General features: G+C 47.4%; 1 protein-coding gene across 2 annotated transcripts in view; it reads right to left on the bottom strand.

Moving 5' to 3' along the window:
• Window positions 1–23,962, bottom strand: part of LOC115914108 (acid-sensing ion channel 2-like) — an 85,878-nt gene that overhangs the window by 35,244 nt on the left and 26,672 nt on the right. For both annotated transcript variants that reach the window (XR_004061415.1, XM_030966461.1), the window contains exon 2: window positions 7,743–7,893. Coding sequence is in view for 1 of the 2 variants with exons in the window: in XM_030966461.1 (XP_030822321.1) it covers window positions 7,743–7,893 (151 nt within the window). In the remaining variant the exon portion in view is untranslated. The remainder of the gene's footprint in view (window positions 1–7,742; window positions 7,894–23,962) is intronic.

Raw genomic sequence — 23,962 nt, 5'->3', positions numbered from 1 at the left:
TCCCCATGTTTTCCCACATTTTCCCATGTTCTCCCATATTTTCCAATGTTTTCCCACATTTTCCTATGTTTCCTCATATTTTCCCATATTTTCCCATGTCTTCCCAATGTTTTCCCCCATTTTCCCATATTTCCCCATGTTTTTCCCACATTTCCCCATGTTTTCCCATGTTTCCCCATATTTTCCCATGTTTTCCCATATTTTCTCACGTTTCCCCACATTTTTCCCAGGTTGTCCCACATTTTCCCATGTTTTCCCACATTTTCCTGCTATTTTGAGGGCTTCTATTTCAGCTGTGGGCATTTGAGAACAACAAAGCTCCAAGGAGAGCTGGAAATGCAGATTTCATTTTAATGCTTCATCCCGTGATTTTCAGGGCCTTATCTCAGCTCCCCCAGATTCCCAAAGCCAGAAGGTTTGGATTCCTTCAGGTTTGCCCTCAATGAACATTCCCTTGAATTTGGGGCTTTTTTCTCCTTTTTTCTTTCTTTTTTGAAGGAGGCTTTTGAAGTATCCACAGCCCTGGAAGGATTTTCCTTCGTTTGATTTGTGCTCACAGCCTTTGGTTGAACAAAATTCTGGGACAATTCCAGAGAGGAGAAATTCCAGAGAAACTTCCAGGGCCTAAAGGGGCTCCAGAAGAGCTGGAGAGGGACTGGGGACAAGGGATGGAGGGACAGGACACAGGGAATGGCTCCCAGGCAGGGCTGGATGGGATATTGGGAATTAGGAATTCCTGGTTGGGAGAGTGAGGAGGGCTGGAATTCCCAGAGAAGTCGTTTTGGTTAAAAATCAGCTGGGAAAAGCCATCCCAGCTGGGGCTGCACAGGGACCATCCTGCTTCCTGGAGAGCCTGGGCATTCCCAGGCAGCAAAAACTGGGAAAATCCCCCAAACGCAGGGGCTCAGTGTTGCTCACCCTCCTGAAAATGGGAATAAAAGGGGCCTGGGGCAGGAATGACCCAGAGGGGATCAGGCCAGGAGAAGCTGTTGGTTTTTATGGAATAGGAAAATCTGCTCTTGGATCAGCCCACCCAAGGCAGGGGGGCCTTTAGGGACTGCTTGGGGCCATCTAAAATGTCCTGGCCCTTTTCCTGAGGAAAGCCAGGACTCCCTGAAGTAGCCAGAATCGCTGAATTAGCCAGAATTCCCTGAGTTAACCAGAATTCCCTGAGTTAACTAGAATTCCTGAATTAGCCAGAATTCCCTGAGTTAGCCAGGATGCCTGAATTAGCCAGAATTCCTTGAATTAGCCAGGATTCCTGAATTAATTAGCCAAGATTCCTGCATTAGCCAGGATTCCTTGAATTAGCCAGGGTTCCCTGAATTAGCTAAGATTTCCTGAGTTAGCCAGAATTCCTGAATTAATTACCAAGATTCTTGAGTTAGCCAGGATCCCTGAATTAGCCAGAATTCCCAGAATTAGCCAGAATTCCCTGAGTTAGCCAGGATCCCTAAATTAGCCAGAATTCCCTAAATCAGCCAGGATTCCCTGAATTAACCAGAATTCCCTGATTTAACCAGAATTCCTTGAATTAGCCCGGATTCCTGAATTAATTAGCCAAGATTCCCGCATTAGCCAGGATTCCTTGAATTAGCCAGAATTCCCTGAGTTATCCATAATTGCCTGAATTAGCCAGGGTTCCCTGAATTAGGCAGAATTCCTGAATTAGCCAAGATTCCCTGAATTAGCCAGGATCCCTAAATTAGCCAGAATTCCCAGAATTATCCAGGATTCCTGAATTAGCCAGAATTCCCTGAATTAGCTAAGATTACTGAGTTAGCCAGGATACCTGATCCTCCCTCCAGGAGATCGCTTCTGTCCACGGCCACTGATAAAATTCCATCATCCCATGGGGAGATGCTCCGCCCAGGGGAGGAGCCAAGCATTCCTACCTGGGCACAATCTGAGCTTTGGGACACCAGAACAGCACTTCCACTGGATTTCCTAGAGGAACAGCAGCTGCCTTTTTCTCCACTGGATCTTCAGAAGAAGACTCCACCCTTCTACAGGATCCCTGCTCCAGCAGAACCACCCCTGACACTGCAGGAGGGCTGAGCCACAATTCCAATGGGACTGCTGCCAGCACCCTGACCCACAGGGTGTCAGCTTGGGTTCTGACTCTGTCAGGGTTGGTTTGATTCACTGCACTGTAGGAATGTGTCCCCTGTTGACGGAGTGACCAAATTATCTTTTGTCTCCTAAAAAAGGAAAAAAGCCCAGAAGTTTCTCTCCTCAATTAGGTGAAAAGACACCTCACAGGACCTGGGGGACTTCACCTCAAACTTAAGTTACCCAATTGGACAGAGGCCAAAAGGTCCCACCTGAGCAATTCACTAGAAAAAGAAGAGAACAAAGGAACTAATGGCTTTTGTGAGATGTTTTACCAGGAGCAAGAACCTCTTGCACCTGGTTCGGTTTTTCTCTGTAAAGAGCTTTGTTATTTTGCCTTTTATTAAAACTTTTCTGTTTCCAACACTGCCACAGAAGCCATCCTGCTGATTTGATGCCATCTGAGGTGGCTGAGCTATCTTGGGTGTGATACAGATCTCCAATTTTTTTTTTTTTTTCTTCCCTAATAAAGAACTGTTATTCCTGCTCCCATATCTATGCCTGAGAACCCCCCTTAATTTCGAATTTATAACAATTCGGAGGGAGGAGGTTTGCATTTTCCATTTCAGGGGAGGCTCCTGCCTTCCTTAGCAGACACCTGTCTGTTCAAACCAGACACTCACAGCCTCTGAGACTGATGTTTATCTGAGCAATAAATCCTTCCTAGCCCAAAAGCAGTCCCATTCCCTTCATTGAAATTGTGACAATGATACAGCCTGGCCTTGGGCACAGACAGGGGTCCAGGGATCCACAATTCCCTGTGCCACCCTCCCAGAGACAGAGAGCTCAGGGGAAGGGAAAACCCAACTCCTTCCATCCCATGGGTCTCCCTCTGCCCACATCCCTTTGTCCCTGAACACCAGGGAGTGCTAGATAATATTTTTATTTTGATTTAGAGATGGGGTAACTGAGAGGTGTTTTAAAAAATTTTATTCTATTTTTAGTTTTATTCTATTTTATTTATTTTAATTCTATTTTTATTTTATTTTTATAAAATACACTTTTATTCTATTTTTAATCTCATGAGAAGGGTGAGATAATATAGATGTTATAATTGACGCTATTCTAATTAGAAGTTGATTATTTCTTAATTATAATATACTAGTATAATATACTACAATATACTATAATATAATATAATATAACGTAATATAATAAAATATAAATATGCTACAATATAATAAGTATAGTATACTATATTATAGTATATATAATATATATAGTATCTATTGTATAGTATACTATATGTACTATACTATAGTACAATATTATATACTATATGTATTTTTTGGTTTGTTTTTTGTTATATTATTTTGCAGATGTTTTAATAATATAAAATTACTTTTCGTGGGTCTCATGTATCTTTCATAGTTCTGTTTCTTTAAAGTATTTAGCCTTATTTGTAAGGCTATTTTTTGAAACTTGTTTTTAGTTTTATTTTTCTCTTAGTAACATTTGTCTTATTTTATGGTATTTTAAAGTTAGCATCTTTTTATTTCAAAGCTTGCATACTGATGCACACTGTGTGGGCCTTCTGTCAGGCCTTGAGAACCTTCTAGAAATCCATTTCCCACTCCGTGTCCCCCTCCAGGGCTGGAATTCCCTTGGAGCTCCTTCCCTTGCAGAGCCCAGCCCAGAGGCAGCACCGAGGGGACTGAATTCCAAGCACATTGAAATTATTAGGCAAATATTTGGAAATAATCAACTCCCTCCCTCACCAGCAGAGCTGAGGTGTTGCCATAGCAACAGCCACTCTCACCCACCAGAGCTCCCATTGGGATTCTGAGGGTGTCCAGGGAGCCCCAGAGCATCCAGGACAGGCTGGATGGGAGAGGAGAAGGCTCTCAAGGAAAGGCCAAGATCCAAGTTCTACAAAGATCAGAGTTCTCAGCTCTGAGGGCAAGCAGCTCTATCTGAGAACATGGCCAAGGCTCCTGGGAATGAGCCCAGGAGCTTCTCCTTCATCCCCTCAGCAAATCAGAGCCCTGTTCATGGAGTTTTCCCTTGAATCCTGTAAAATTCCGGGTTTAAAGAGACCTCAATAACTCCCAGCGCAATCCGAACCCAGAATGTCAGCCCAGGTCCAGAGACAGGAGAATCCAAAATCAGCCCAGGGACAGGAGAATCTAAAATGTACCCAGGAATAGGAGATTCCAAAATCAACGCAGGGACAGGAGAATCCAAAATCTACCTAGTGACAGCAGAATCCAACACAACCTAGGTCCAGGGATATGAGAATCCAAAATCAGCCCAGGGACAGGAGAATCCAGAATCAACCCTGTGCCACCCTCCCAGTGACAATGGAGACAGGAGCTCAGTGGGAAGGGAAAACCCTCTGAATTGTTATAAATTTGAAATTAAGGTCCAGGAGAATCCAAAATCAACCCAGGGACAAGAGAATCCAAAATCAACCCAGGGACAGAAGAATCCAAAATCAAGGCGGGTCCAGGAGAATACAAAATCAACCCAGTGATAGCAGAATCCAACACAACCCAGGCCCAGGGATACGAGAATCCAAAATCAGCCCAGGGACAGCAGAATCCAACACAACCCAGGGACAAGAGAATCCAACACAACCCAGGGACAAGAGAATCCAACACAAACCAAAATCTACCCCGGGACAGGAGAATCCAAAATCAACCCAGGTCCAGGGATATGAGAATCCAAAATCAGCCCAGGGACAGCAGAATCCAACATAACTCAGGGACAAGAGAATCCAGAATCAACCCAGGTCCAGGAGAATCCAACATAACCCAGGGACAGGAGAATCCAGAATCAACCCAGGTCCAGGGATATGAGAATCCAGAATCAACCCAGGTCCAGGAGAATCCAGAATCAACCCAGGGACAGGAGAATCCAGAATCAACCCAGGTCCAGGGATGTGAGAATCAAACATCAACCCAGGGACAGCAGAATCCAGCACAACCCAGGTCCAGGGACAGGAGACTCCAATACCAGCTTAGATCCTGGGACATGAGAATCCAACTCTAAACCAGCTCCAGGCACCAGACTCCCTCCTTGAGCCTCTGATCTTGGGCTGAGTCTAAGTTTCAGCTCAGCCTGGTGGCATGAGCAGTGATGGGGCAGGAGGGCACCAGGGGGTGTTGAACTTCACAGGATCCTCCACAAAGTCAGCTCTGAACCCCGAAGACACCACAAGCCCCAGGATTTTTGACCAAAATGAACACTTGGGGCTGTTTTTTCTCCCTCAGGCTCAAGGCCCCCAGCCAGGACAGGTTTCCAGTGCCTGTGGCACAGCCAGGGCTCAGGAGCTGTCTGAAGGAGGGAGCAGAGCAGCAGCTGCCATCCCCAATCCCCTCTGGATGGAGCTGATGCCAACGGGTGTGAGGGACCTCCTCCCTTCTTCAGCTTTTTCCCTCCCAATTTTTATCTTCACTTATTTATTATTCCTTTTTTTTTTTGCCTCCTGTGCAATGTGAGGCTGATTTATCTCCTTTAGACTGATCCACCTTGCCCAGAATCACAGGGATGGAAGAGCCCAGCACATTCCCAGAACATCCTAGAGGTTCTCCAAAGGACAGCACCAAAAAGGCACCAAAGTGGGAATGATGGGACACCAGGGCTGGGTCTCCTTGGAGAAACTCCCAGGGGTCCTGCACTGTGAGAAAAGGCTGGGAAATATGGGAATGTTCACCTGGAGAAGCTCCAGGGAGAGCTCAGAGCCCCTTGGCAGGGCCTGAAAGGGGCTCCAGGAGAGCTGGAGAGGGACTGGGGACAAGGGATGGAGGGACAGGACCCAGGGAATGGCTTCCACTGCCAGAGGGTAGTGCTGGATGGGATCTTGGGAATTGGGAATTGTTCCCTGGGAGGGTGGGCAGGCCCTGGCACAGGGTGCCCAGAGCAGCTGGGGCTGCCCCTGCATCCCTGGCAGTGCCCAAGGCCGGGCTGGACAGGGTTGGAGCAGCCTGGGACAGTGGGAGGTGTCCCTGCCATGGCAGGGGTGGCGCTGGATAATTTTTAAGGTCCCTTCCAGCCCAAACCATCCTGGGATTCCATGATATGAGACCCCAGCTGGGTTGAACACAAAGCCCCAGGTGTTCACCAGCTCTGGGATGTCCCCAAGCCATCCCTGGTGTGGTCCCTGTCCCCACAGGTCCCTCAGGGCAGCTCTGTCTCCCTTGGGGGATCTCTCCCTGTGTGAGATGAAGCCCTGAGGTGGAGATTGCTCCTTGTGCTCCCACCCCCATGTTGAGCCTGTTTTACCTTTAGAAGGACAAGAGCTCAAACCAATCCCCCAGTGAGGAAAGATTATCCCAAATCCCTGTGTTGTCCCTCTCACCTGGGCCAGCCCAGCTGATCTGGGGCAGGAGCTGAAATCTGGGAGCAAAGCTCCTCTGAAAGCCTGGCATGGCTGATGTGCTCACAGCTTCGTGTTTGGGAGAGTCAAACACCCCACAGGGAAAAGGGAATTGGGAGCCAAGGAAGCCAAATCCCCTCTCTGCTCCAGCAGGGCTGTGAGAGGGGCTGCAGGGGTGACAGAGCTACGGTGACACCAACCTGCAGCGCAGGGATTTCCTCCTTTCCCTTCCCTGATTCCCAAAATCGCCACAGCTCGTCCTGGAGGAGCGTTCCCACAGGGCTCTGCCACACAAACACAGCTCCTGGCAAGTTCTCCTGCAGCTTTTTGGGATGATTGGTTTCAAATGCCACCATGGGTTCAGGAAAGCTGCAGCCACCACTGCTGGGCACTGCTGTGCCCGGGTGGCCCTGGTGGCACTGTCCCCATCCTGTCCCCCATGCTCCTGCCCATTGTTTCTGCAGCAGCATTGAAGGATCCATGACCCATTGAAGGATTCATGATCCATGAAAGGATCCAGTATCCATGAAAGGATCCATGATCCGTAATCTGTTGAAGGCACCAGTGTTCCCCACAGCTCCACATCCACTCCAGGAGCTGCATCCCCACCCACAGGCCCCAGGGACATCCCACAGCCCAGCTCTCCTGGTCAGCACCTCCTGCTCCAGGACCAGAGGGTTCCAGCTCCTCTGCGTTCCAGCCCTGCCCAGGTTCATTCCTACACAGATTCCATCCACCCCAAATGCTCCAAAGCCAAGGAACCCAGTCCCTGCTCCACCCACAAAGCACCAACCCAGCAAACAAAACTCAGAGCAGCAAATATTCCCAAATTCCGAGGAGAAGGAAAACCCAGAGAGTCCACCTTGAACATGGCCTCCCAAAAATGCCTTTCCAGGGGAGAGGGATGTGCTGGAGCCTCTGAAGGTGTCCCCACACTCCTGTCACCCACAAATGCCACCCTTGCCCAGGACAGGCAGTGCCATTCCTGCCTGGCATCCCAAACCTTGGGGCTGGGACACCCAAACCCAGCACTCCCCAAAATGCTGCTCCCAAGGGGCCACCACAAACCCCAGGGAGAAAAGTGACACATCCTGGACTGAGCAGGATCCTGCTCCCAGAGCTGGTTTAGGCATGAGATGGGAAGGATGGGATGGGATCAATGAGATGGGATTCATGGGATGGAATGGGATAGGATGGGATGGGGTGGGATGGGATCAATGGGATGGGATGGGATGGGATGGAATGGGATGGGATGGGATGGGGATGGGATGGTTTTTCCAAGGAAATCACCCGAGGAAGAGGAAGCTCTTACCTGTTTCTCCCCAGATGGGCAGATACTCGTCCTGCTGGATGTCCAGCATGATTTCCAGGCCGTTCCCTGTCCCCCCCTTCACCGTGGTGAGGAGAGGCCGCCCCTCCTCTCCTGAGTTAAACATGTAGCATTTCCCATATTTTGTAAACACCTGTGAGGAAAAAAGAGAGGAATCAGGGAATATTTCCCACTGAATTAACCCCCATTCCCAACTGGCAGAGGTGAACAGCCACAAGCTGCATGTCAGGGGGAAATATTCACATAAATATCCCTATAAATATGCACAGAAATATCCTCAGAAATAGCCTCACAAATATCCCCAGAAATCCATTCAGGTTTAATAATTTGTTTAATCATTGTGCTTTCCTTATGGAAAGTAAAAGAGGGAAGGGAGGAAGGAAAAGCTGTTTGGAGGGAAAGCTCAAAAGCTCCTGGAGTAATTCCAGTCAGTCCAAGCTCTGACAAACACACACAGGCCTTAAGCTCCTGCTAAAAATTCACACAATTCCCTGGTTTTGGGTGGAGTCTCAGCCCATTTAGGCCATGGGAATGCTCTCCTGGCATTAAAACTCCAATATCCCTTCATTCCTCCCTCTGCCATTGCTTGGAAAACAGGAAGAGTTAAAAACACTTGGGGAAATGAGGAAAGATTTCCTCCATCATTTTGCTCTTTTTTAGTCTTATTTGGGGAGGATTCCTGATAGAAACTCCTGGCAAAGCCCAGGTGGAACTTCCATCACCAGCACTGCAAAGCAGGGAGGACATTGGTGCCCAACAGGGTGGACACAGGGCTCCAGGAGGGATGTGTGGAACACAGGTTTTTCAGAGGGAAAACAGGGATTTTCTAGTGGGAGAACACAATTTTTCCAGTGGGAGAACTGGAAACAGAACCCCAGAACAGGGGTTTTCCAGTGTTCTGGAAATCCACTGGAGAACAGTTTTTCCAGTGGAAGAACATGAGTCTTTCAGAGTGAGAACACAGTTTTTCCAGCGGAAGAACATGGGTTTTCCAGTGGGAGAACATGGGTTTTCCAGTGGCAAAACATGGGTTTTCCAGAGGGAGAACAGAGTTTTCCAGTGGCAAAACATGAGTTTCCAGAGGGAGAACACAGTTTTTTCAGTGGGAGACCAGGGGTTTTCCAGGGGGATGGACACCAGGTTCCAGGTGCAGGACACGTGGGTTTCCAAGGGAGGGAACACAGCTTTTCCACAGATCACAGAGTGTTTCTGAGGGGAGCAAACACAGGTTTCCATGTGGGATGGACACAGGATTGGTTCCAGGTGGGATGGACACATTTCCAAGTGGAGTGCACATGGATTTCCAAGAGGGAGGGACACTGGTTTCCAAGAGTGATGGACATGTGAAGAACACAGGTTTCCCAACAGGGTGGACATGTGTTTCCAAGCAGAGTAAACATGGGTTTCCCAATGGGATAACACAGATTTCCAGGTGGGATAACACAGATTTCCCAGTGGAGTAAAACACAGAATTCCCAGTGGGAAAAACCCACAGATTTCCCAGTGGGGTAACATAGATTTCCCAGTGGGAAAACACAGATTTCCCAGTAAAATAACACAGAATTCCCAGTGGGAAAAAACACAGATTTCCCAGTGGGGTAAAACAGAGATTTCCCAATGGGATAAAACATAGATTTCCCAGTGGGATAATGTAGATTTCCAGGTGGGGTAAAACACAGATTTCCTGGTAGGATAATGCAGATTTTCCAGTGGGGTAACACAGATTTCCAGGTGGGGTAAAACACAGATTTCCCAGTGGAGTAAAACACAGAATTCCCAGTGGGATAATGCAGATTTCCCAGTGAAATAACACAGATTTCCCAGCGGGATAAAACACAGATTTCCCAGTGGGGTAACACAGATTTCCCAGTGGGATAAAACACAGGATTCCCAGTGGGAACCCAAAGCTCCTGGTGGCAGCAGAGATGTCACCTTTGCTGCTGGTGGCACTCAGGGCCCGGGCTCAGCTCAGGATCCCCCTGGAATGGGAAAACTCCCAGAAATCCCAGATTTAACCCCAACCAATCCCCCCCACCCTGCACTGACAGCTTGGGGACATCCAGAACTCTTCCTGGGACAAAGGCTCCAGAAAGCCCAGTAACAACCATTTAAACCAGTGACAACCAGTTAAACCAGTAACAACCAGTTAAACCAGTGACGACCATTTAAACCAGTAAGAACCAGTTTGCGAACCAGTAAGAGCCAGTAAAGCCCAGCACTGAGCACTTGGAGCACGGGAGTCAGAGCAGAGCTGCTCCAGTCCCTCCGGAATCTCCCCCACATTTGCTGAGCTCATTTGACCCCAAGATGAATCAGAAACCCAAACAGACGCTGGAGCCAGCAGAGATTTATTCCCTCAAATATTGACATATCCTGACTAATCCAAGTGCCAGGGAAGCAGGTGGGATGGGAGAGAAAGGAAATAATATTTGAATTCAAATAGGAAGTGTTTGTGAGGGGAAAAAACAATACATCCTTTCAAAAGGATTTGATATCCAAATAAAAATAATCCCATTTGAATACTTGCCTGACTGATTAAACAGCTCAGGCTGGAAAGAGAAGCTCAGCCTCTGGAAGCAGCCCCATGGATGGGTTTTCCCAGATAGGCTCTGAAGGCAGAAGTCAAAAATTCCTAATGAGGGGAGTTTAAAATCCAGCAAGGAGGAAAAACTGCAGTGGAAAAAATCAGGGGGAAACAACAAGGCTGGAATGGGAACAACAGCCCAGGGATTGATTTTGGAGTCTGCAGGCAAATAAATCCAGGCAATTTGATGGGGTGGTTTTATATGACTGTAAAAATTCCCTGTAAAAGCTCCTGTTAGGATGTGTTTATCCAAGGAAAAGATGGAACCTGACAGGGGGAGCAGGGCTGGAATCACAATCCCAGGGAAAGAGACCTCATGGGGACTGGGAAAGGACAACCATGGGACCTCTCAGCCACAGGGATTCCTGTTGTTCCCAAAGACACAAAACATTATTTCTAATGGCATTTAAAGATATTTCCAAATTCAAAAATCCATGTGCATTCATTCCAACTCCCAGTAAATGGGACTGTGGTGTTCCAGGATCAATGGAGTCATGGAATAGTTTGGATTTGGACCTTAAGGATCACCCAGTGCCATGGGCAGGGATACCTCCCACTGTCCAGGGTGTTCCAGCCTGCTTTGGACACTTCCAGGGATCCAGGGGCAGCCACAGCTGCTGTGGGAATTCCATTCCATTCCATTCCATTCCATTCCATTCCATTCCATTCCATTCCATTCATTCCAGCCCCTCCCCTCCTGTATTTGTGGGACCACCGACCAAGGGAGGAATGATCAATCTGACTCCATGTTCTCAGAAGGCCGATTTATTATTTTAGGATCTATATTATATTGAAGAATACTAAACTAAACTATACTAAAGAATACAGAAAGGATACTTACTGGATGCTAAAAAGATAATAATGAAAACTCGTGACTCTTTCCAGAGTCCCAACACAGCTTGTCCCTGATTGGCCAAAGAGTGAAAACAACTCCCAGCAGAATCCAATGAAACAATCACCTGTGGGTAACAATCTCCAAACACATTCCACATGAGCACAGCACAGGAGAAGCAAATGAGATAAGAATTATTTTCCTTTTCTCTGAGGCTTCGCAGCTTCCCAGGTCAAGAATCCTGGGCCAGGGGATTTTTCCAGAAAATATGACGGTGACACTCTGTAGCCAGGATATTTTCTGAAAAATCCTTTCCTTAGGATTTTTCCTCCTGAGAAGCTGAGAGGCCTCAGGAACAAAATGTAAACAATGATTATCTGCTGCTGTGGAATGCAACAGGTGCATCTGTGATTGGTCTCATGTGGTTGTTTCTAATTAATGGCCAATCACAGCCCAGCTGGCTTGGACTCTGTCTGAGACAGAAGCCTTTGTTATCATTCTTTCTTCTTCTATTCTTAGCCAGCCTTCTGATGAAATCTTTGCTTCTATTCTTTTAGTATAGTTTTAATATAATATATATAATAAAATAATAAATCAGCCTTGTGAAACATGGGGTCAGATCCTCGTCTCTTCCCTCATCCTGAGACCCCTGTGAACATGGTCACATTACTCCCCAACCTCCAGGGAGGAATTCCTCCAGGTTTCCTCCCCAGTGTCCCATCCATCCCTGCCCTCCTGGAAGCCATTCCTGTGTCCTGCCCCTCTCCTGTTCCCTCAGCCCCTCCCGAGGATTTTCCTCCCCCTCTCCCCTTTGCTGGGAGTGATTATCTGGGAAAATCCAACATTGTTTTTCCAGAATCTTCTCTTGTTTTCAGGTTCCCTGACAACAGGGAAGGACTCATTATCAGATCATCAGGATAAACCCTGGAGCTGTTGGAAGGGCTGGGATTCACTGGAGGCAGCAAACACAAGCAGAGCAGGATGACTTAAGTTCAATTTGTGTGGCTGAGGGGAAAAAAAACCTTCCTGGCTCTTGGAAATGCTTTAACTTCCAATGAAATGGGCCAGAAACAAAATTCCAGACACGTTCCCTGAGAGTAGTCCATAAAAATTCCAATTTGTTCCCTCTGAAGGAGCACAGGGGCCTTTGACAGCTCCTTGGAAAATCCCTGCTTGGGCATAAAGTGACATAATTCTAAATCTGTGGAATGGGATTTGATGGGATCGTTTAGGTTAGGAAAAGCCTTTGAGAGGATGGAGTCCAACCCATGAACTACCTTGGAGTGACTTCCTGAGCTCCTCCTTAGCCAAGGGAAGCCCAAGGAAAATTATCATTTTGGGAAGCTAAAACTCAGAGCAGGGGCATCCCAAACAGATTCCGGCAAAAACCAAACACCACCACCACCAAGTGCTCCAAGAAAGCCCTGGATAAACAAATCCTGCTGCCTGTGAATCCATCAGGCCTGGGATTGGTATTCCAGAGGCCTATCAGGAGTCATGGAAAATGAGGCATTCCAGCTTCTAGCAGGATGCACAGAAAAAACATTCCTGCTGAGAAATCTGCCCTTCAATCCAGAGAAAAATGATGGGAAAAGGAACTCATTGGAAGCCTGGGAATGACTTTTCCAAATGCAGATGGAGATGCAGGTGAGGGCAGGAAGGCAGGAAGGAGGTGCCAGATGGAGGTAAAACCAAGGAAAAAGAGGGAATTGGAATCCTGTGCAGTAATTTCTCACAATTGTGGGACACAAAGGCTCAGAGAGACATTTCCCAGCAAGCCACATCCAAGGTATTGATGCAGAGTGGGAAAAAAAGAAAACAAAGCAATTTTCAAGATGGGTCCAGGAGAAGGGGAACGTGGAGCTGAAAAACTGGGATGTGTTTGTGCAAGAATATCCATGAGAAGATGGGGAAAAGATCCTGTTTAGGAAGAGAAAATACTTTATTTCCTGGGTTTTGCCATAGGGATCCATTCCCAGGGCTCCCAGCTCTCCCACTGCACCAAGATTTTAAGGGTAAAACCCCAAGATTTTGAGGGAAAACTCCAGGATTTTAAAGGGAAAACCCCCAAGATTTTGAGGGGAAACCCCCATGATTTTGAGGGGAAAAAACCAAGATTTGAAAGGGGAAAACCCCAGAATTTGGAGGGGAATACCTCAAGATTTTAAGGGGGAAACCCCAACATTTTTAGGGGAAAATCCCAAGGTCTCGAGGGAAAACTCCAAGATTTTAAGGGTAAAATGCCAAGATTTTTAGGTGAAAACACCAAAATCAAAATTTTAAGGGTGGCACCAAGCCCTGTCTTGATGGCACTTAGATAGAGGGATGGCTCCATCCCATGCTCCATCCCATGCTCCATCCTATGCTCCATCTTATGCTCCATCCCATGCTCCATCCCATGCTCCATCCCAGTCTCCATCCCCATGCTCCATCCCATGCTCCATCCCAGTCTCACCCCAGGCTCCATCCCAGCTCCATCCCAGGCTCCATCCCAGTCCATCCCAGTCTCCATCCCAGTCTCCATCCCAGTCATCCCAGTCCATCCCAGTCTCCATCCCAGTCAATCCCAGTCTCCATCCCAGTCAATCCCAGTATCCAGTCTCCAGTCCATCCCAGTCCATCCCAATGGTTCCTTTGTCCTCCCAGGCAGGAGGCAGTGGGACATTCTTTAAGATGATGGAATGATGGGAAGAAAACCCCAGCAGGTGCCCTCAGGGGTGTGAGGGATCCCAAAGGAATCCCCTTCCAGGGGGCTGACCCTTGGCAAGGAGGGAGCTCCCAGAATGGGAGAAAGGATTTAATGTCCTTTCCCAACAAAGGGCAGAGGGAAGGAATCCAAGGCCAGTCCCAGCAGAGGGGGTGCAAGCCAAGCCTTTAGGGCATCCTCTTCATGCATTATCCACACCCCAATCCTACACAAACACCGGAGAATGCAAAAATCCCAGAGCCGTGGATGCCAAAGGGGATTTGGGTCACCCTCACCTGAGCACAAGGCAAAGCTCTCCCAAAAATGAACAAAATGCAGGAGGCGGAACCTCTGGAGAGGAGGAGCTTTGGCATCTGCTCCCTGTGCACGGGCAGTCTGTTAAACTCCTGTTTGTTGGTGCTGTCAGGAAGGCGATGTCAGACATGGAAACGCTCATCCCTCCCTCCCTGCAGCTCTGATCTCCCCGTGGAGCCCAGGGAAGCACAGCCAGGGAACTTGTCAGGGCCGTGTTTACAAGCTGAGGCTTTTCCAAGGCTGAGATTCCCACTGGGATTTGTCAGGCAGCGCTGCCAGGGAAGGCAGCCCAGGCTCCCCTGCAGCAGCTCTGGCTCTGCAGAGCCTTCCCTGCCAGGCTGCTGCCCCCAGCCCCACTGATCCCTGCCCCAAACCCCACTGATTCCTGCCCCAAACCCCACTGATCCCTGATCCCTGCCAGACTGCTGCCCCAAACCCCACTGATCCCAGTCCCAGGCACGCCCTGAAGGCAGATCAACCCCATTCCTGGCATTAATGGGAATGTTCTTCCCAAATGAGGAGCCCAGATCCAATAATTCACAGAATCACAGAACTCACAGAATCACAGAATTCACAGAATCACTGGGCTGGAAGAGACCTTCATGATCGAGTCCAACCCAGCCCCAACACCTCAACTGAACCCTGCAGCCAGTGCCACATCCAGGGATGGTGACTCCACCACCTCCCTGGTTCCTGGGAATTCCCAAAATTCCCACAGATTCACACAATGACCAGCTGGAAGAGACCTTCAAGATCATCAAGTCCAACCCAACCCCAACACCTCAACTCAACCCTGGCACCCAGTGCCACATCCAGGCTTTGTTAAACACACCCAGGGATGGTGACTCCATCACCTCCCTGGGCAGCCATTCCAGAACTTTATCACCTTTCTGTAAAAAACTTTTTCCTGATATCCAGCCTAAATTTCCCTTGGCACAGCTTGAGACTGTGTGCTCTGGTTGTGTCAGTGCTGCTGGAGAAAGAGCCCAGCCCCAGCTGAGCACAGGCACCTTTCAGGAGCTGCAGAGAGTGATGGGGGCAGCCCTGAGTCTCCTTTTCTCCAGGCTGAGCAGCCCCAGCTCCCTCAGTGGTTCGGGTTTGTGTTCCCAGCCCCTCTCCAGCCTCATTGCCCCCTCTGGATGTGCTCAGTGTCCCAAGGTCCTTCCCAAGCTGAGGGCCCAGAGCTGGGCACAGCACTCCAGGTGTGACCCCACCAGTGCCCAGGGCAGGGGCAGAATGACCTCCCTGCTCCTGCTGGCCACACCATCCCTGATCCAGGCCAGGAGCCATTGGCCTTCTTGGCCACCTGGGCACACTGCTGTGTAAGAGCCTGAATGAGGAATTCAGGACTCCAGGCAGCTCTCCAAATGCAGTTTATTCCATCCAAGACGTTCCAGCAGTCCAGGGTTGTGGGTGACAGAGCTGTGCCTACAGCTGTCAGCTCCAGCTGCAGGCAGGCCTGGAGACCCTTAGTTTAGGTTACAATGCATTATATACTTTTCTTTTGGTTACATTGCATTCTATACTTTTCTTTGCTGAGCATCTCCATACAGTAGAACCAATCTATACCTTAACTTTTATCTATAGCCTATCATAACTACTGTAATTACCATATTCATGTTACTGTTCTCCAATCACTAAAAGTTAGTACATTACAATTTAAGCTAGAAGTTGTTTCTCAGTTTTCTTGCAGTGGAAAATTCTGAGACCTTTTTTCTACTTGCAACATGGGCAGGCTTGTTTGCCTGTGCTATCTTCCTGCTTGGTAAAAACACCTTCTTGTTTGGGGTGGGTTTATCCTTTGCTCTAAGCCATAAAAACCCCTTCTAACTTAGAGACCCTTTGGCTCCTTGGTTATCCAGTAAGATTGGCTCAGCAATTCTTTTATTCTCTATCAAAACTTGCTTCCATCTCTATTCCTTCAGATTCTACATTCAAAAATCTTTCTGCTAAGCACAGATATCTGTGAGACTTTTTTGTCAAACTTTCATCCTTCCCAACACTGCTGGCTCATGTCCAGCCTGCTGCCCATCAGTGCCCCAGGTCCCTTTGTGCCTGGGCACTGTCCAGCTGGCACTGCCATAGCTGCTCTGAACACACAAGATTCCCAGCACATCCATCCCTCCCAACACATCCATCCCTCCCAACACATCCATCCCTCCCAACCCAACACATCCATCCCAATCCAACACATCCATCCCCCCAGCACAGGCATCCCTTCCCAACACATCCATCCCTTCCCAACACATCCATCCCTCCCCAACCCCACACATCCATCCCTCCCCAGCACATCCCTCCCTCCCTCCCAATCCAGCTTTTGCCACTGGACGTGCTCAACTCTCTCCAATCTGTGTTTTATGGGATGGCATCAAACATTCCCAGTGGCTCACAATTCCCAGCCTCCAACTCCAGTTACACACTGGCAGAGGAGCCCTTGGCTCCATGTTTAATTCCCTAAGGGATATTCCCATTCTCTCCTGATTTGTGCCATCAGCCTCCCCCTGGAATGCCCCATTAGTGCCAGGATTTGTGGGAATGGGGAGGACTCCTCAGAGCTGCCCTAAATCCATAAAATTCCCCCTCCAGCTCCAATTCATCTCCCTTGAGTGGGTGTTTAACAGGAAATACCTGTTAAATCCCAAAAAAACTGTTAGCCCCAAAATTCCAGCACCAAATGGAGCAACTCCAATGGAGAACTCCAAATCTTTGGGAATTCTGTTGGTGCCCAAGCCAAGGGAAGTGCTGCCCTCTCCTCGATTCCATCAGTCCCTGGTTCCCTGCACACACAGCAAAGGGATGCAGGACAGGAGCTGGGGCTCGCTGGGATTTATGGGCTGTTGGGAACAACACCTGGATATTCCCATCTCCCATGAGATCACAAATGAACACAGGAACCCCAGTTCTCAAGGCTCTTTTTGGTAGAACGTGGAATTACTGAGGTTGGAAAAGCCCTCCAAGGTCACAGAGTCCAACCTGTGACCAGGTGACACCATCAGGGACCACCGAAGAGGACAGGTCCTCTGGTTTTCTGGGATTTGGAAAGATTTTGGGGGAAGAGTGGGGTCTTTTTAACAAAAAAAAGTTTCTCATTTTATAAAAATCCATAAAAATCAAATTAAAATCAATTAAAAATCCATAAAAATCCATTAAAATAAATTTTAAATCCATAAAAATCCATTATAAATCCATTAAAATAAATTTTAAAATCCCAAAAACCCCATAAAAATCCATTATAAATCCATTAAAATAAATTTTTAAATCCACAAAAACCCATAAAAATCCATTAAAAGCCCATTAAAAATCAATTAAAATCCATTAAAATCCATTAAAAATCCATAAAAATTAATTTAAATCAATTAAAATCCACAAAAATCCATAAAAATAAATTTAAAATCCATTAAAATCCATTAAAATCCAGGCCCCAGCACAAAGCTGAGGACACTTGGAATGTGCAAAGGGGTGCCCTGATGTGGCTGGCCTGGGACACCTCAGGCTGATGTCCCCACCTGGGGCTGGATGGGTCACACGAGGCCACAGGCACCTGGAAAAGGCCCTTGGGAAGCAGCAGATGGAGCAGGAGGAGGAGTCTGGGAGGGTGAGGGTAGTTCCAGCCCTGCTCCATCCCAGCCCTGGAGCCCTGGGGCCTGTGCCAGGCACAGCTCCTGGGCTGGGATTAATTTGGATCCTAATTACAATCTGTGCTCCCCCTGCATCCATCCTCACTGATTGCCTTAATTAGCTCCTGTCCATTCCCTCGGCTGAACTCCGTGCCCAGCTCTGGCACTGACAAAATTCCAACATTGCAGTGTCCCAAAACTCCTCCAACACTCCAACATTGCAGTGTCCCAAATCTCCTCCAACATTCCAACATTCCAGTGTCCCAAAACTCCTCCAACATTCTAACACAGCAGTGTCCCAAAATTTCTCCAACATTCCAACATTCCAGTGCCCCAAATCTCCTCCAACATTCCAACATTCCAGTGTCCCAAAATTTCTCCAACATTCCAACATTCCAGTGCCCCAAATCTCCTCCAACACTCCAACATTGCAGTGTCCCAAAACTCCTCCAACATTCCAACATTCCAGTGTCCCAAAACTCCTCCAACATTCCAACATCGAAGTGTCCCAAAACTCCTCCAACATTCCAACATCGCAGTGTCCCAAATCTCCTTCAACATTCCAACATTCCAGTGTCCCAAATCTCCTCCAACATTCCAACATTCCAGTGCCCCAAAACTCCTCTGAGTGTCCCAGAGCAGCCCCCAGATCCCCTCAGTGCCCATCCCCTGCAGTGCCACGGAACCTGAGGGAAAAGGGGGGACAAAACACCTGGAGCTGGAGTGCCTGTGCCAATCCCAAAGCCTTCAGCTGTGCAGGGATATCCTGCACCATGAGAATCCTCCAGAAAATAGGGATTGAGTGTTGCAGTGTTGTGAGGGTCCTCAGGATGAGGTGAGAGATGAGAATTGGCTCCAAGTTCTCAGAAGGATGATATTATATTATATTATATTATATTATATTATATTATATTATATTATATTATATTATATTATATTATATTAGCCTTCTGAGAACATGGAGTCAGATTCCTCATCTCTTCCCTCGTCCTGGGGACCCCCACAAACACCACACCGCCCCATGCTGTAAATGCCTTAAAGCCAATAATCTAAAATTACCCCTCGTGGGTCCCACTACAGTGCATCTTTCACAGTTCTATTTCTCCAAAGTATCCAGTGTTATTGGCAAGGCCATCCTTTGAAACTTGTTTCTAGCTCCATTTCTCTCTCTTCTCCTCATTCCCCAGTGTGGAAATCTGGAATTCCTCCTTATTCCACAGTGTGGAATTCTGGAATTCCTTTCCCCAGTGCGGAATTCTGGAATTCCTCCTTCTCATTCCCCAGTGTGGAATTCTGGAATTCCTTCTTCACATTCCCCAGTGTGGAATTCTGGAATTCCTCCTCATTCCCCAGTGGGGAATTCTGGATTTCCTCCTCCTCATTCCAAAGTGTGGAATTCTGGAATTCCTCCTCCTCATTCCCCAGTGTGGAAATCTGGAATTCCTCCTCCTCGTTCCAGCAGGATTCAGCTCCTTCCCATCAGTGAGAACCCCCAGAGTGTGGGAGGTGTGACCATGGCAGGGATGTCCCTGCTCCTCTGGCATTCCAGGACTCCCAGGACTCCCCCGGGAGTGCAGAAGTGCCCACAGCATTCCATGGGGTGGGATCCTGTGGAAGAGGTTTTGCAGTGACTTCTGTGAGCCAGAGAGGAGCTGGATCAGAGGATCCATGTTCACCCCTGAAAGAATTTCCTACCAAGGTTGCTGACATAGAAACCAAGCAAGAAAGAAGGAGAAATAAGAGAAATCGGAATTGCCTGTTCCAATGAGCACTTGGTTTGAGTAAAGTGTCAACTTATGAGCTTTGTAAGAATGCACAGAAAGCACGCAGGCTAGAATAAAAAGGGTTTGGAGCATTCTGAAAATTGAGTGTGTGGCTTTGTGTTGTCTCCATCTCTACCACAACCTCGTGTGAGATTTAATTTGGGACACCCTGGGAGCTGCAGCCAGAGTTTCCCTTTACATAAGTGGTGGAAGAGGTTTTACAGCAACTTCTGTGAGCCAGAGAGGAGTTGGATCAGAGGATCCATGTTACCCCTGAAAGAATTTTCTACCAAGGTTGCTGACATAGAAACCAAGAAAGAAAGAAGGAGAAATAAGAGAAACTTCAACTGCCTATTCCAATGAGCATTTTGTTTGTCTCTGGTGACCAATGGGCTTTGTAAGAATGTATAAAAGGCATACATGCCATAATAAAAACAGTTTGAAGCCTTCTGAAAATGGAGTGTGTGGCTTTGTGTTGTCTCCCTCTCTACCATGACATTGTGTGAGATTTAATTTGGGGAGTGCTGCAGCCAGAGTTTCCCTGCACACCAACAGTGGAAAAGTTTTACAGCGACTTCTGTGAGCCAGAGAGAAGTTTGAGAAGAGGATCCATGTTTACCCCTGAAAGAATTTCCTACCAAGGTCCTTGACACAGAAACCAAGAAAGAAAGAAGGAGAAATAAGAGAAAGGAGGGAAATAAGAAGGAAAATAAGAGAAACTTCAACTGCCTGTTCCAATGAGCATTTTGTCTGAGTAAAGTCTAAATTTATGAGTTTTGTAAGAATGTATAAAAAGCATGCTTGCCATAATAAAAACAGGTTGAAGCCTTCTGAAAATGGAGTGTGGCTTTGTGTTGTCTCCATCTCTACCACGACCTCGTGTGAGATGTAATTTGGGACACCCTGGGTGCTGCAGCCAGGGTTTCCTGCACACCAACAGTGGAAGAGGTTTTACAGCAACTTCTGTGAGCCAGAGAGGAGTTTGATCAGAGGATCCATGTTTACCTCTGAAAGAATTTCCTACCAAGGTCCTTGACACAGAAACCAAGAAAGAAAGAAGGACAAATAGGAAAATAAGAATAAGAAAATAATAAGAATAAAAATAAGAAAATAAGAAAAACCTTGCAACTGCCTATTCCAATAAGCACTTTGTTTGTCTTTGCCTGTTCCAATGAGCACTTGGTTTGTCTCTGGTGACCAGTGAGTAAAGTGTAAACTTATGAGTTTTGTAAGAATGTATAAAAAGCATGCTTGCTGTAATGAAAACAGTCTGAAGCCTTCTGAAAATGGAGCATGTGGCTTTGTGTTGTCTCCATCTCTACCACGACATCGTGTCACGTCGTAGACATCCTTTTCACTAAAATCCTTTCTTTAGGATTTTTACCTTCTGGGAAGCTGAGGCCCCAGAAACAAAAGGTAAACAATAATTGTCTGCTGCTGTGGAATGCAACAGTGTGACCCGTGATTGGTCTGGTGTGGATGTTTTGGTTCAGTGACCACTCACAGCAGAGCTGGCTCTCGCAGTCTGTCAAGGCCAGCTCGTGTGTTATCATTCTTTACTTTCTCTTCTTAGGTAGCTTAGCAGCTTCTGGAAACTCTCCTTTCTTTTTCTTTTTTAGTATAGTATAGTATATGTATATATCATAAAATAATAAATCAAGCCTTCTGTAATGGAGTCAAGGATCTCATCTCTTCCTTCACCCAAGAACCCTCGTGACCACCGTCACAGTGTCAGATTTAATTTGGGACACTCCAGAGTTCCCCTGCACACCAGTGGTGGAAAAGGTTTTACAGCAACTTCTGTGAGCCAGAGAGGAGTTGGATCAGAGGATCCATGTTTACTCCTGAAAGAATTTCCTACCAAGGTTGCTGACATAGAAACCAAGAAGGAAAGAAGTATAATAAGAGAAACCTGTAACTGCCTGTTCCAATGAGCACTTGGTTTGTCTCTGGTGACCAGTGAGTAAAGTGTAAACTTATGAGTTTTTTAAGAATGTATAAAAAGCATGCATGCCACAATAAAAACCACTAGAATGAAGCCTTCTGACAATGGAGTGTGGCTTTGTGCTGTCTCTGTCCCAGCTATGGCAGGGTCCCTGCTGGGAACCAGGGGCAGGGATGGATGGGATGTTGGGAAGGGATTCCAAAGGGAGCATTTTTTATCCCTGGACTCTTTATCCAAGCCAAAACCTTCCCAAGAGACCCAAACCAATGGAATTTCAGGTTGGTGATCCTGACACTCCCGAAAACCAAGGGGGTGGAGAGATCCAAGGAGCTGATCCAAGGGTTGGAGCCCCTCTGGAGGCAGGGAATGTTCACTGGGAGGACAGCTGGGGTCTGGGAGAGCTGGGGGTGCTCACCTGGAGAGGAGAAGGTCCAGGGAGAGCTCAGAGCCCCTTGCAGGGCCTGAAGGGGCTCCAGGAGAGCTGGAGAGGGACTGGGGACAAGGGATGGAGGGACAGGAGCCAGGGAATGGCTCCCACTGCCAGAGGGCAGGGATGGATGGGATATTGGGAATTAGGAATTCCTGGCTGGGAGCCTCCAGACTTGGAGATTTAAGGTAAAGCCCCTTCCTTTGAAGCCCTTCTGTCCCAGAGTTTTATTTGAGGTTCTACTTTAATTTCTGGAGTTCTTAGGGCGAGGCAGAGCCTGTGGTGGTGCCACTGTCACCTTCCTGTCACTGCCCCCTCCCTCTGTCCCTCTCACATTCCCACCATCCCAGGACATTTCCCAGCCCTGAAGATCCCAGGAGCTCCCTGATCCTGCTCTCCCTCATCCTGCCATCCCTGATCCTGCCCTCCCTGATCCTGCTCTCCCTGATCCTGTCATTCCTGATCCTGCTCATCCCAGGGAAAGCTGATTTGGGATTGAGCACCTGCAGGTTTAGGAAACCTTATCCTAATCCTCAGATAAACCCAGGAAATCTGCACCCATGGAATCAAAAAGTTTATTTTTTATGATCAAGAACCAGCTCTGATCCAGAACCAGCCCTTCCCCTCTGGCCTGGGAGCTCTCTGTGGCTCTTCCTGGGTTTGGGGGCCACAAAACCCAACTCTTTTATCCAAAACATAGATAGAAGGAAAGAAAACATGGAAAATCCCCCCAGAAAAGGTTTCCAGATGTTTTGTAAATCTCCCAGAGCAATGTGGGTTTATCAGCCAGAACAATTGATCTCAATTAATGCTGCCAGGTCCCACAGATGCTGCAAGGACACAAAATCCCTTTTCTCCTGCACCTCGGGATAAGCTGGATTAACCCCAACTCAAGAGCTGCACTGACTCCAAATTCAAACGCTCAAATTAACTCCAGGGGTCTGTCCCAAATTATCTCCAGGGGTCTGAGGCTCTTCCCTAAAATTCTAAGGAAAACCTGGGGCTGAGCTTCCCACCCTGTAATGCCCCAGGAGCAGCACTTGGCTTTGAGCAGATTTTACAAATTTTATTCTAAAAAACCAACAAAACCCTCCAGAATTCCCTGGGGGATGTTCAGCCCTTCCCTGAGGAAGCAGCTGGGATCTGGGATCCAGGATCTGGGGCTCCCTTTGGGCCCAGGACGCTCCAACCCCTGTCCCTGAATCCCTTCCCATGGAGGCACCATGGAGCCACAGCTCCCTCAGCTTTTCCTGCTGCCTTCTCCTTGGGGAGCCCTGGGGATGGAACCAAGCCCTGCCAGGGGCTGGGAACCACCCAGGGAATTCCCAACCCCATCCCTGCATCCCTGGGGCATCCATGGCCATCTCCTCTGGAAGGGATTTCTGCAAATCCTGCCCATGGAATGACCTCAGCAGCAGCACTGAGCACAGGAACCTGCCCAGGTTGTTGTTGTTGTTATTGTTATTGTTATTATTGTTGTTATTATTATTATTATTATTATTATTATTATTATTATTATTATTATTATTATTATTATTATTATTATTATTATTATTATTGCTTCAGAGCCCAGGTAATTAATTCTGTGCAAGGAACTGCCATTTCTGGGAGGCAGGAAAATCCAAAGCCCAGCTCAGAGCTTGTGGTGGTGTTTGAGGGTCCCCAGGACAAGGTGAGAAATGAGAATCTTGGCTCCATGTTTCAAAAGGCTGATTTATTATTTTATGGTATGTATTATATTAAAAATGCTGTACTAAAACTATACTAAAGAAAGAGAGAGGAGACGTCAGAAAGCTAGCAAAAAAAAAAGGAATGATAAAATAATAAATAAATAATAAAATAAAATAATAAATAATAAAATCTCATGACAGACTCAGAGAGTCCGACACAGCTGGCTGTGATTGGCCATTAATTAAAAACAATTCACATGCTGGGTAAACAATTCTCCAACCTCACATTCCAGAGGAGCAAAACATGGAGAAGCTGAAGCTTCCCAGCCTCTCAGGAGAAAAGATCCTGGCAAAGGGATTTTT

The sequence above is a fragment of the Camarhynchus parvulus genome, chromosome 27, assembly GCF_901933205.1.
Source record: "Camarhynchus parvulus chromosome 27, STF_HiC, whole genome shotgun sequence".
Taxonomy (NCBI): Eukaryota; Metazoa; Chordata; class Aves; order Passeriformes; family Thraupidae; genus Camarhynchus; species Camarhynchus parvulus.
Note: the sequence above shows the minus strand (reverse complement) of the source record. Positions and strands in the feature narration are given on the sequence as shown.